At 42.9% G+C, this 14,237-nt stretch overlaps 1 protein-coding gene across 1 annotated transcript in view; it reads left to right on the forward strand.

Annotated features, from left to right (window-relative positions):
• Positions 1–14,237, forward strand: part of LOC122923773 (cytochrome P450 2C8-like) — a 51,329-nt gene that overhangs the window by 30,131 nt on the left and 6,961 nt on the right. The window contains exons 5-6 of the mRNA XM_044274609.1: positions 4,600–4,776; positions 7,873–8,014. Of these exons, the coding sequence (XP_044130544.1) occupies positions 4,600–4,776; positions 7,873–8,014 (319 nt within the window). The remainder of the gene's footprint in view (positions 1–4,599; positions 4,777–7,872; positions 8,015–14,237) is intronic.

The following is a 14,237-nucleotide window of genomic DNA, read 5'->3' on the forward strand; positions in this document are numbered from 1 at the left end:
CCTAGGCAGCAAAAAAGTGTCACACATGTGGTATCGCCGTACTCAGGAGAAGTTGGGTAATGTGTTTTGGGGTGTCATTTTACATATACCCAAGCTGGGTGAGAGAAATATCTTGGCAAAAGACAACTTTTTCAATTTTTTATACAAAGTTGGCACTTGACCAAGATATTTCTCTCACCCAGCATGGGTATATGTAAAATGACACCCCAAAACATATTCCCCAACTTCTCCTGAGTACGGCGAATCCACATGTGTGACACTTTTTTGCAGCCTAGATGCGCAAAGCGGCCCAAATTCCTTTTAGGAGGGCATTTTTAGACATTTGGATCCCAGACTTCTTCTCACGCTTTAGGGCCTCTAAAAAGCCAGGGCAGTATAAATACCCCACATGTGACCCCATTTTGGAAAGAAGACACCCCAAGGTATTCAATGAGGGGCATGGCGAGTTCATAGAAATTTTTTATTTTTTTGCACAAGTTAGCGGAAATTGATATATTTTTTATTTTTTCTCACAAAGTCTCCCTTTCCGCTAACTTGGTACAAAAATTTAAATCTTTCATGGACTCAATATGCCCCTCTCGGAATATCTTGGGGTGTCTTCTTTCCGAAATGGGGTCACATGTGGGGTATTTATACTGCCCTGGACTTTTAGGGGCCCTAAAGCGTGAGAAGAAGTCTGGAATATAAATGTCTAAAAACTTTTACGCATTTGGATTCCGTGAGGGGTATAGTGAGTTCATGTGAGATTTAATTTTTTGACACAAGTTAGTGGAATATGAGACTTTGTAAGAAAAGAATAAATAAAAAATTTCCGCTAACTTGGGACAAAAAAATGTCTGAATGGAGCCTTACAGGGGGGTGATCAATGACAGGGGGGTGAACAGGGAGTCTATATGGGGTGATCACCCCCCTGTCATTGATCACCCCCCTGCAAGGCTCCATTCAGACGTCTGTATGTGTTTTGCGGATTCGATCCATGTATCCGTGGATCCGTAAAAATCATACGGGGGTGATCAATGACAGGCAGATGATCAATGACAGGGGGGTGATCAGGGAGTCTATATGGGGTGATCATGGGTGATCAGTGGTTCATAAGGGGTTAATAAGTGACAGGGGGGGGGGTGTAGTGTAGTGGTGTTTGGTAGTACTTTACACAGCTACCTGTGTCCTCTGGTGGTCGATCCAAACAAAAGGGACCACCAGAGGACCAGGTAGCAGGTATATTAGACGCTGTTATCAAAACAGCGTCTAATATACCTGTTAGGGGTTAAAAAAATCGCATCTCCAGCCTGCCAGCGAACGATCGCCGCTTGCAGACTGGAGATCCACTCGCTTACCTTCCGTTCCTGTGAACGCGCGCGCCTGTGTGCGCGCGTTCACAGGAAATCTCGCCTCTCGCGAGATGACGCACGGATGCGTCCAGGAGGAATAAATCAACCGCCTCCCGGACGCATCGTGCGTTACATGGTCGGGAGGCGGTTAAAGAGGACCTGTCCCCTCTCCTAACATGTCCTAACTGCTTGCATTCCCCTTGTAATAACAATTCTGGAGCATCTGTTCTTATACAGTATGTTATGTGCAATTCCTTTGTTATTTCTCCTAGAAGGTATGAATGTATAGCCAGAAGCTTCACAGAAGTTTCACGAAGAAATTAGATTTGTTTCAAATTACTTTGCAACGAATCGCATTCCATTGTATGTAGCGGGCGCAATAATAGGGAATAGCAATCACGCCGCCCGCCTTCATTGAACCCCTCAAGATGGCCACAACTGCACCTCTGCAAACAAGTAGATGAGGTAAGTATTAGTGTTGATCGAATTTAAGACGAATTGACTTCAATCTGAATTTCAGGAAAAATTTGATTCACCGTGAAGCCAAGTTTCCTTGCACTTCATGGTAACGAATCAATTTTCCTGAAATGGCAGCAAAAAAAAAACCACTCACCTCATCTATTTGTTAGTGGAGAGGCCGTCGCAGGCATCTTGAATAAAGATACTGCGCAAAATCTCGTGCAGGCCGTCACCAAGTGAGATTTCAAGTGGTGTCTTCAATCAAGATGGCCGTAATGGATGGATAAGCAATGGATAAGCTGAGCATGTTTATTTTTTTAACCAGATTAACCCCTGATGCCACGATCAGTGATGAACACGGCACCTTGAGGGGTTCCATGACGGGAAGGAGCATTCCCCGTCATTGAGCTTGCTACATACAGTACAAGTCAATGCGCTTTAATTCGGCACTAATCAAAATTTCTTTGTGAAATTCGGCAAAGCAGCCAAACTGAATTTTTCATAAGTTCATTCATCACTTGTGTGTATGTATTTTTCTTTTATTTACCGTCATTTCAGTAGGAAATTTGGCTTGGTGGCAAATCAAATTTTTCCTGAAATTCAAATCAAAATCTATTTGTTTAGCTTCAATTCGGTCATGTGACCAGGCATTTAAAAATGGAATGACACGATATTGACATACGCTTGACAAAGGTGTCATAGCCTTGAAACGCTATGTGGTGGATGCCATATGGCACCCCGATCCTGGAGAATGAATGTGCATTGTGGATGCCGGCCGAGTGCACATGTTTGGAAACGCATGATAATGCAAACGATTCCTGAATGAAGAAAATGGTGACAGATCATTTTTAACATTTCTATATTAAGCCATGGATTATGCATTTATTGAAGTTTGACTTGTTTAATAAAGAGGGAAATGAATATTTAATCAAGTTGGTCCTGTGTGTGCACGTGTGCGGAGTAATGGAACTCCATTGTGCATAATGACTTTTCACCATGTCTTGTTTGTCTGGGAAATATCGACATCACAAAACCACGGCAAAACTGAGTGTGATTTTAGACACGTTTTTAAATGCAAATTTGAATGTGTGGTAAAAACATCTCATCTAAATACACCCTTATACAGCTGCCAGTAAAATACAAACCTAATGCTCAAGGCTTCTCCATCAATGGATGGTGCATGCTATGAGTGAAAAAATCATAACATGCACCACCCAGGTCTGATTTCCCCTCAAGATTCATTCACTTGTGTAAGAAGGTCTATAAGAAAAACAGACAGCATGTGGACATCATCCGAGAGTAGTCACGGACCGGAACACAAACTAGTTTAGCACCCTTACTTCCCGATGCCCTAAGCACAGGCCCTCATGTGCCTTGTAGTAAATACAGCCCTGTATAGGTGCAATGTTATAAATGTGCAGTTAAGTGAAATATAGGGTATATGGCAACTTCTGGCTACATGTTATCCATTAGATATGCCCAGATACAGCTATCCACCTGGCTATACAGACAGAAAAAGTAAAATAAAGTACATCCTCTTTGAATTTGTTAATCATGTCCCCCCTTAGACGTCTCTTCTCAATACTAAATAAATTTAATTATTTTAATCTTTCTTCTTAGTTATGAAGAAAGATTAAAATCATTAAATTTATTTAGTCTTGAGAAGAGACGTCTAAGGGGGGACATGATTAATCTATACAAATATATGAAAGGGACATACAAAAAATACGGTAAAAAACGGATCCATGTAAAATGCCCTCAAAAGACAAGAAGGCACTGCCTCCGACTGGACAAGAAAATTTCAGTCTCCGGAGGGGTCAAAGCTTCTTTACTGTAAGAACTGTGAAGCTGCGGAATAGACTACCTCAGGACGTTGGTCACAGCAGGAACAGTGGACAGTTTTAGAAGGGTTTAGATGAATTCTTGAAAGTAAATTACATTAATGCTTATGAAAATGTGTAGAAATCTGGGTCCTACTTCCTTCTGGGATTCGCATTCCCATCTATCCCTTGGTTAAACTTGATGGACATGTCTTTTTTCAACCATAATTACTAAGTAACTATGAATTTTATGGTTTTATATATCAGGACATAATAATAATAAAAAAAAACACATCAGGTTCTTAGAAGGTCTTAAAATAAGGTAAACACAACCTCAGATTGACAAGAATTAACACAAATGTCATTATTTAACACAAATGAAGCCAAAATAGGTACAGGTAGCTGCAAGATAAATATCTGCAAGAAGGCCATGTTGCTACTAAAAGCACATCACTAACAGCTAATTGGTGGGGTCCCAGATGTGTTTTTTAATTTGGGCCATTGCAATTACGCAATTCTTTACTTTTGTAGATTGTTGGTGTGTTTAAAATACTTGTTCTGTTGCATCCAGATTATGTCAAGCCCTAATGTTTCCACCTTCACCAGTGTAAAACGTAACCTTTAATGGTATTCATTTAAAATATCCCTATAAGTGCAAAAAAAATATTTTATCAATTAGGCTGTGTATATTTGGAAGTTGCTAAGGAAAGGAAGAGATATCTGACCCTCAAGCTCGTCCTACAAACTATTATCCCTGCATACAAAACGGAATGGTCTCCCTGATAGGGGTGATCCTGTGTCAGGAACCTCTTAATCACAATATATGGCCCTGACAATAGATAAATACCACTGTCAAGTGTCAGATGTCAGTGGTCTAGATACATATCAAAACAACAAAGGAAAAAATATCAAAGTATATTGTATAACAATATGATATTCAACCAATAGAAGAACTATAATGCTTTAACTTTCTATTTTTTTTAAATTAGCTTCTCAGCACATTCCCAACCATAATGCGCTACATTCCCGGTCCTCACCTGAACATCTTCAAAATTACTAGCAACCTTAAACAAATTTTTAATGAGATGGCGGATACCCATCGAGCCACCCTAGATAAGAACTGCCCTCGCGACTTAATAGATTGCTTCCTCATGAAGATGGAAGAGGTGAGTTTATAGATAATCCTTGAAACATTGTATATGTAGGGAGAGGTCATAGCTGCCACAATTCAACCATCTTTGAAAATCAGATGATGGAAGCAACAGTTCTTTCACTTGCACTTGTTTAGACTCATGTTACAATTTTGAATAATTAAACTAATGATCATTTCTAGTGTTCAGCAAATCAAAGTATCCAAAGAGGACTTTGATCCGAATTACATAGAAAATTTGATTTGCTGCGAAGCCGAATTTCCTCGTTCTTTTGTGGTAATGAATAGTGTTGAGCAAGCACGCTCGGCCGAACTGCTGTTTCGGCTTGAGCATCGCTATACTCCGCACATCCGAGTGCTCAGCCGAATACTGCTGGTGCTTGAGTACAAGTTAATACAATGAAAGTCATGAGAGATCCGAACATCAAACCAGGCACCCCCTGCTCGGAAGAATAGAGGGTGTCTGGGTCACAAAAAAAGGTTAGAAATTGATGGAAACCCCATCAAAATTGTTTGGAAGCAGCATTAAGAGGATAGCTGGATGCGTCTTGGACTCTTATTATCTATGACATACAATAGACAACCACACAAAGGCTATATGCCAAAAGCCAGGTATATGCAAGCCTTCAATATATCCATGAGACAGATGACAGGCTTAGGCTACTTTCACACTTGCGTTCAGAGCGGATCCGTCTGGTGTCTGCACAGACGGATCCGCTCCTATAATGCAGACGATGGGATCCATTCAGAAAGGATCCGTCTGCATAATAGTTTAGAAAAAATTCTGTGAAAGTTGTTCAGACGGATCCATCCAGACTTTACATTGAAAATCAATAGGGGACGGATCCGTTTGAAATTGAGCCATATTGTGTCAACTTCAAACGGATCCGTCCCCATTGACTTACATTGTAAGTCTGGACGGATCCGTTTGCCTCAGTCTGGACAAACGGTGCCAGACTGAGGCATTCTGAGCAGATCCACACCCACTCAGAATGCATTAGGGCAGTACGGATGCGTTTGGGGCCTCTTGGGAGAGCCTTCAAACGGAACTCACAAGCGGAGCCCCGAACGCTAGTGTGAAAGTAGCCTTAGTTAGCATACCTTACAATGGCAGCCTTGTGCACTATGAGACATTACAAACCAGGTCTCATCTGACTGAGAGCCAGTAAGCCTCAAAGTTACTTCAGATCTGTTGGATGGCTTGGGTGGACCTGCACACCTAGATCAATATCATTAGGGTGATAAAAAGTTTTCTGATTGTCCTAATATAATATTCAATAACTTTTCTATACAGTTTTGTCATGTAAAAACTCATTTGCAAAAACACGGACATATGGGAAATACATGCAAATGAGTAGAATCTGCCTAGTTTTTCAGCTAAAAAAAATTTGCATGGAAAATTTGAGATCTACACTACTTATGAACAGCGCCATCTATTGGTTTCATAGTCTTATGACAAGACTATTACTCTTGTCATAAGACTATGAAACCAATAGATGGTGCTGTTCATCTTCCTGTGGCGCTAGTAAGTGGGGCACACTGCTCAACAGAGTTCACACACCGTGTAGCACTCAGCCTATAATAGCCTGCGCTAACACTGAGGTGTATATCAGATTGCTACTATTATTCACACATCTTCTAGCACTTTATCTGCGGTAATATAAGCTTGCTAGGGTGTGTCTGAGGACTATTGCCCTGCTTGTAACGACTCATGAACAGCGCCATCTATTGGTTTCATAGTATATGACAAGACTATGCATCCAATAGATGGCGCTGTTCATGAGTAGTGTAGATCGCAAATAATCGAATCGCAAATTTTCATCACAAATTTTCCATGCAAAAGGCTACACTAATAATCTTGTCATAAGACTATAAAACCAATAGATGGCGCTGTTCATGACTCATGAACAGCGCCATCTATTGGTTTCATAGTCTTATGACAATACTATCACTCTTGTTATAAGACTATGAAACCAATAGCTGTTCATGAGTAGTGTAGATCGCAAATTTTTCATGCAAATGGTTTTTCAGCTAAAAAACAAGGCAGATTCTACTCATTTGCATGTCTTTCCCATATGCCCATGTTTATGCAAATTAGTTTTTACTTGACAAAACTGTATAGAAAAGTTATTGAATATTATGTTAGGACAATCAGAAAACCTTTTATCACCCTAATGATATTGATGTAGGTGTGCAGGTCCATCCAAGACATCCAACAGATCTGAATTAACTTTGAGGCTTACTGGCTCTCAGTCAGATGAGAGCTGGTTTGGAATGTCTCATAGTGCACAAGGCTGCCATTGTAAGGTATGCTGACTAAGCCTGTCATCTGTCTCATGGATAGATTGATGGCTTGCATATACCTGGCTTTTGGCATATAGCCTTTGTGTGGTTGTCTATTGTATGTCATAGATAATAGGAATCAAGGATGCATCCAGCTATCCTCTTAATGTTGTTTCCAAACCATTTTGATGGGATTTCCATCAATTTCTAACCTTTTTTTGTGAACCAGACTCTCTCTTCTCTTCCGAGCAGGGGGTGCCTGGGGTTCTCCCATTGACTTCCATTGTGTTCGGGTGTTCGGGTGCTCGGTAGAACACACGAGCATACCGATGTGTTCGGCCAGAGCACATAAGCACTTTGGAGATCGATCAACACTAGTAACAAATGAATTTTGCCTGAAATGGCGGTATAAAAATAATCATACTCACCTCCTACATTTGAGCCCAAAGAGGGTGCCTCAGCTATTTTGATAAAAGATCCTGTACAAAATCTGCCAGTGTGATGACATCATCATGTGTCACACGAGATTTCACGCGGGATCTTCAATCAAGATAGCTGAGTTGGCCTCTTCACACGCGAATGGATAGGGGAGTATTTTATATATTTTTTTCACCAATTAACCCCCGAAATCCCATTTAAAAAAAATCTCAGATGCTGTGATCAGCAATGAACGCGGCATCTGAGGGGTTTAATGACAGGGCAGCGCAATCGCCGTTCCATGTCATTGCGCCCGCTACTCACAAAGAAATTTGTTTAGTGAAATTCGGCGTAGCAGCCAAATCAAAGTTTTCTAAACTTTGCTCATTACTAACCACTTCAAATTTTCCAGGAAAAAAAGAATCCAGACACAGAATTTCACAAGGAGAACCTAGAAGGGATAATATTCGACTTATTCTTAGCTGGAACAGAGACTACAAGTTTGACGCTGAGATACGGTTTCCTTATACTCTTGAAATATCCTGAAATACAAGGTGATTGGTTTGATGATTTTATTAAAAAAAAAATTTTTTTCCCTCATACGATGTAGCTATAGGAGGTGTAAAAGTAGCAGTAACACTAAGGTTCCTTTCACATGGATGAGAATTCTGTGGGGGTGCAATGCGTGAGGCAAACGCATTGCACCCGCACTGAATCCGGAACCATTCACTTTAATGGGGCTGTTCAGATGAGCAGTGATTTTCATGCATCACTTGTGCGTTGCGTGAGAATCGCAGCATGTTCTATATTCTACGTTTTTCACGCAATGCAGGTCCCATAGAAATGAATGGGTATGCGTGAAAATCGCATAGCATCCGCAAGCAAGTGCGGATGCAATGCAATTTTCACACATGGTTGCTAGGAGATTATGTTAGTAAATTAATAAAAGTCAATTTACTGTATTATTTTTTTCTTATAACATGGTTATAAAGGAAAATAATAGCATTCTTAATACAGAATGCTTACTAAAATGTTGCTTGATGGGTTAAACAATAAATAAAAATTAACTCACCCCATCCACTTGTTTGCGCAGCCGGCATCGTCTTATTCCTTCATCTTTCAGGACCTGCGAAGGGCCCTTTGATGAAGTAATCACGCTCACCATGTGGTGAGGGCGGTGACGTCAGCGCATGTCCTGCTGAATGAAGGTTGAAGATCCTTCTATCATCATTCAGTAGGACCTGCGCTGACGTCACTGCGCTCTCCTGAAAGAAGAAGAAAGAAGGCAATGCCAGCAGCGCGAACAAGTGGATGAGATGAGTTAATTTTTTTAAAATTTTTAACCCCTCAAGCAACATTTTAGTAAGCATTCTGTATTAAGAATGCTATTATTTTCCTTAATAACCATGTTATAAGCAGGGCCGGTGCAAGGATTTTTGCCGCCCTAGGCAAGATAAAAATTGCCCTCCCGCTTATCAGATGATCTGCCTATATCTTTACATCACATATGTTCCACCCCTTTCTCAGCATTTAAATTAAAAGAACTGCTGTTTCCCTTAGAGTTAATCAAGCTTCTTGTAGCGGTCTCCCTGACAGCCGCTAGAGGTGCTTCTGTGTTTCTCACAGTGAAAATTACAGTGGGAAGACGCGGAACATAGTTTTGAACGCGTGCGCATGCGCATTCGCAGCTGAGAGGAGGATCGGGGAAAAGAGTTCCCAGTGCCGGCGCTGGAGAAAGGTAAGTGGCTGAAGGGGTTTTAACCCCTTCAGCCCAGTGGGAGGGGGGACACGAGGGGGTGCCCCACTCCTAACAACTATATAGTGCCAGGAAAATTAGTTTGCTTTCCTGGCACTATAATGCTCCTTTACCACCAGTACTGCACAGTGTCTTTTCTCTGCAGGAACAGGCTATAGACGCCAGTACCACTACATTAAACTGTACTGGTTCTGGGACTATAGTGTCCTTTTAATGTGAGGTAAATTAGTTTCCAATGTGGTATTAATAACTAAACAATTAAATAATAAACATATTGCATTGTCTACTTACCACCAGGACAATAAGATGATCTGGTCTCTGGCTGCAGTCTGGCTCTTGGTCTGGCTCTGGGGACTCCCTTGTCACTCTCTTCCCCCCTCCCTCCCTTGTCACTCTCTTCTCCCCCTCCCTCCCTTGTCACTCTCTTCTCCCCCTCCCTTGTCACTCTCTTCTCCCCACCTTCCCTGTCACTCTCTTCTCCCCCCTCCCTGTCACTCTCTTCTCCCCCCTCCCTTGTCACTCTCTTCTCCCCTCTCCCTTGTCACTCTCTTCTCCCCCCCTCCCTCCCTTGTCACTCTCTTCTCCCCCCCTCCCTCCCTTGTCACTCTCTTCTCCCCCCTCCCTAGTCACACTCTTCTCCCCCTCCCTCCCTCGTCACTCTCTTCTCCCGCCTCCCTTGTCACTCTCTTCTCCCCCTCCCTTGTCACTCTCTTCTCTCCCCTCCCTCCCTTGTCACTCTCTTCCCCCCCTAGTCACACTCTTCTCCCCCTCCCTCCCTCGTCACTCTCTTCTCCCACCTCCCTTGTCACTCTCTTCTCCCCCCTCCCTTGTCACTCTCTTCTCCCCCTTTCCTTGTCACTCTCTTCTCCTCCCTCCCTCGCTTGTCAGGCTTTTCTTCCCCCCTCCCTCGTCACTCTCTACTTTCCCCTCTCCTCATCACTCTCTTTTCCCCCCTTCCTCCTATGTCACTCTCTCACCCTCCCTTGTCACTCTCATTCCCCCCTCCCTTGTCACTCTCATTCCCCCTCTCCTCGTCACTCTCATCCCCCCTCCCTCGCCACGCTCTTATCCCCCCTCCCTTGTCACTCTCTTCTCCCCCCCCACTCCCTTGTCACTCTCTTCTCCCCCTCCCTCCCTTGTCACTCTCTACCCCTCCCTTGTCACTCTTATTCCCCCCCTCCCTTGTCACTCTCATTTCCCCCCTTCCTTGTCACTCTCATTCCCCCCCTCCATTGTCACTCTCATTCCCCCCTACTCCCTTGTCACTCTCATTTCCTCTCCCCTCCCTTGTCACTTTCATTCCCCCCTCCCTTGTCACTCTCACCCCCTCAACTCCCTTGTCACTCTCATTTCCCCCCTACTCCCTTGTCACTCTCAATTTCCCCCCCACCTCTAGTGTAGCGTGGCCAAGCTCTGTTCGGTCAGCGGTACAGGAGCATTTGTTTCCTGTACCCGGCCAGACTGAAAGGAAGTGCACACTAAGTGAGCACTTCCTGTCAGTCCAGCCGGGTACAGGAAACAAAAGCTCATGTGCCGCGGATGGAACAGAGCTCAGCCACGCTACATTAGAAGCGCTTCCCTCCTGTCAGTCCCTCTCTTCAGGCTGCGTTTGGGCGGTGCACAATCATAGATGCGCCAGTCCGGGCAGTGCGGCAGCCGCCCAGTGCGGGGGAGGGCCCGCCGCCGTACTTAAAAAAAAAACTTGCGGCAGGACCGGCCCGGCTGCCACTTAACCAACGCTTTTTTTTAAAACCGCACGGGGCCGACACCCCCTGCTAAATTGCGCCCTAGACGGCTGCCTAGGACGCCTTACAGGTGGCGCCGACCCTGCTTATAAGGGAAAATTATAAAATTAATTGAACACCTAACCCAAACCCGAACTTCAGTGAAGAAGTCCAGGTTCAGGTTTGGGTACCACATTGAGTTATTTTCTCACGTGCATGCAAAACGCATTGCACTCACGCAGAAAAAACTGAACATCGGAACTGACTGCAATTGCATGCCTACTAGGGCGCTATGCACACGTGACGCATCCAGAGTAAAATCCGGGACGCCCATGTGAAAGAGGCCTAAGGAGGCCCAAATGACACCAGTATTATAATTAGCACTTGGCAGGCGAAGGTTTTACATTGGGGTCCAGGACTCATAGGAATAAAGCTATAGGAGGTGTAGAAGTAGCATTCGTACAAAGAAGGCCCAAATGACACCAGTATTATAATTGGCACGTCAGGAGGGGGTTTTGCAAGTTAGTCCTGGGCCAAGTTAGTCCTGGGCCAAGTTAGTCCTGTTTCCATAACCTGTCAAGTCCACCAATGTCATCAGTTCCTCTTTTGCTAAGGGTCTTTTCACATTGTGTCTGCTGCAGGAAAGCTCCATATACTGATGGACATCAAAATATTTTTTCTTTTGGCCTTCAGTGACATAATTAAACAAATGCGCCAGAGGTTTCTTTTCGATCAATTTCAACAGGAAGCATGTTAGGTTTGAGCTTTTCTTGAGTTATTTTATGTTAACCTAAAAAATCTCATTCCTAGAACCCATTCGAGGGGTGTACGTTTGTTAAGAGTCAGCTGGTGGGAAATTGAAAGATTGAGATAGGACAGCAGGATGAATTTTGGCTGCATGTATGTTTCTATTTCATGTACATTATGCCACATGGTGTCTCTGTTTTGTATGCTTCTTGTGGAAAATATGGGTATGCAGTGTGCCTAGGGCCCACCAGTAAAATTCATTTGGGGGGCCCACCGTACAGATACATACAAATATTACATGCTCACACAGCAGCAAGATGCTACCAGAAAAGTGAATATTGGGGTCCCTGCAGAAACTTTGAGAAGGTAGGTTCTGGAGAGAAGAGGACACTGGTAGCTTTCCTCCAGAAAAAAAAAATGATTTTTTAGTGTCTCATTCTGAAAGCCGTAGTTTTATTTATTTTTTGGGTTGGGCAACTGTCTTGTGTAGGGGCTCATTTTTTGGGGGATGAGATGAATGTTTGATTAGTGCTATCATAGGGAGCATATGACTTTTTGATCGCTTGCTATTACACTTTTTGTGATGTAAGGTGACAAAAATTGCTTTTTTTACACCGTTTTTATTTTTATTTTTTTACGGTGTTCACCTGAGGGGTTAGGTCATGTGATATTTTTATAGAGCAGGTTCTTATGGACGCGACGATACCTAATATGTCCACTTTTTTATTTACTTAAGTCTTACACAATAACAGCATTTTTAAAACAAAAAAAAAACAATGTTTTAGTGTCTCCATATTCTGAGCTATATTTTTTTTATTTTGTGGCTGATTGTCTTAGGTAGGGGCTCAGTTTTTGCGGGATAAGGTGATGGTTAGATTGGTACTATTTTGACGGGCATATGCCTTTTTGATTGCTTGGTGTACTTTAATGATGTAAGTTGACAAAAAAATGCTTTATTTAGCACAGTTTTTTTTTACGTTGTTCATCTGAGGGGTTAGGTCATGTGATATGTTTATAGAGCCGGTCAATATGGACTCAATGATACCTAATATGTATAATTTTCTTTTTACTTTATTTGGGAAAAATTTGTTTTGTTTTTTTGTTTTTTTTACTTGAAACTAACTTTTTTTTGGGGGGGGAAACTTTTTTTTCACTTTATTTTTTGTCCCACTTTTGGGGGTCTGATCCCCTTTACAATGCATTCCAATACTTCTGTATTGGAATGCATTCGCTGTATGAGTAATACAGTGTGTACTACTCATACAGCTTCCTGCCTGTGAGATCCAGTCACAGCAGCACGGGGACCCGATGGCAGCGCTCATCCCCGCCCGACATCGCTCGTGCCGCGGTCAGCACTGACCGCAGCACATGAAGGGTTAATGCGCCGGCATCAGTGATTTCACCAGTGCCGGCGCATGCAGCAGGGGTTAGGCTATCAGTGACTGTCAGACCCCTGCCGCTGATTGGGCGGGCGCAGCTCCTGCACCCGCCCGATCACCATAAAGTACATGTATGTCATGGGTCTTTAAGTCCCGCAAAGAAATTACGTACATGTACAGCATAGGTCCTTAAGGGGTTAATAATCTATCAAGTTTTTTATGTGAACATAGGCTGGTTGAGGTGCTGTACATTGAATATATGTATGTAGTGCAGTAATTTACTGTGTTATGTGACACTTGTCCCACCTTGCTCCAGGGCCCATCGGGGGATTCAACTGTATCCCTGTGGGCCAGTCCAAGCCTTTGGGCATGTGGTAAAACATAGTGACATTTTAAAAAAATAAATTCCATATGAATGCATGCCTCTGTGTGGAATTTGAAGCATAGGAAGGAATATTATGGGTGCACAGATTTCTAAGGCTGCCACCTAACCGATCCTTGTTGTTTGGGTGTATGGTGTGTGCATAAGGCCTGAGCTTTTCAACACTTCCAAACATAGAAACATAGAATGTGTCGGCAGATAAGAACCATTTGGCCCATCTAGTCTGCCCAATATATCGGAATCCTATGAATAGTCCCTGGCCCTATCTTATATGAAGGATAGCCTTATGCCTATCCCATGCATGCTTAAACTCCTTCACTGTATTTGCCGCTACCACTTCTGCAGGAAGGCTATTCCATGCATCCACTACTCTCTCAGTAAAGTAATACTTCCTTATATTACTTTTAAACCTTTGCCCCTCTAATTTAAAACTGTGTCCTCTTGTGGTAGTTTTTCTTCTTTTAAATATGCTCTCCTCCTTTACCGAGTTGATTCCCTTTATGTATTTAAAAGTTTCTATCATATCCCCTCTGTCTCTTCTTTCTTCCAAGCTATACATATTAAGGTCTTTTAACCTTTCCTGGTAAGTTTTATCCTGCAATCCATGTACCAGTTTAGTAGCTCTTCTCTGAACTCTCTCTAGAGTATCTATATCCTTCTGGAGATATGGCCTCCAGTACTGCGCACAATACTCCAAGTGAGGTCTCACCAGTGTTCTGTACAGCGGCATAAGCACTTCACTCTTTCTACTGCTTATACCTCTCCCTATACATCCAAGCATTCTGCTGG

Source organism: Bufo gargarizans, unplaced genomic scaffold (assembly GCF_014858855.1).
Source record: "Bufo gargarizans isolate SCDJY-AF-19 unplaced genomic scaffold, ASM1485885v1 original_scaffold_1883_pilon, whole genome shotgun sequence".
Classification (NCBI taxonomy): Eukaryota; Metazoa; Chordata; class Amphibia; order Anura; family Bufonidae; genus Bufo; species Bufo gargarizans.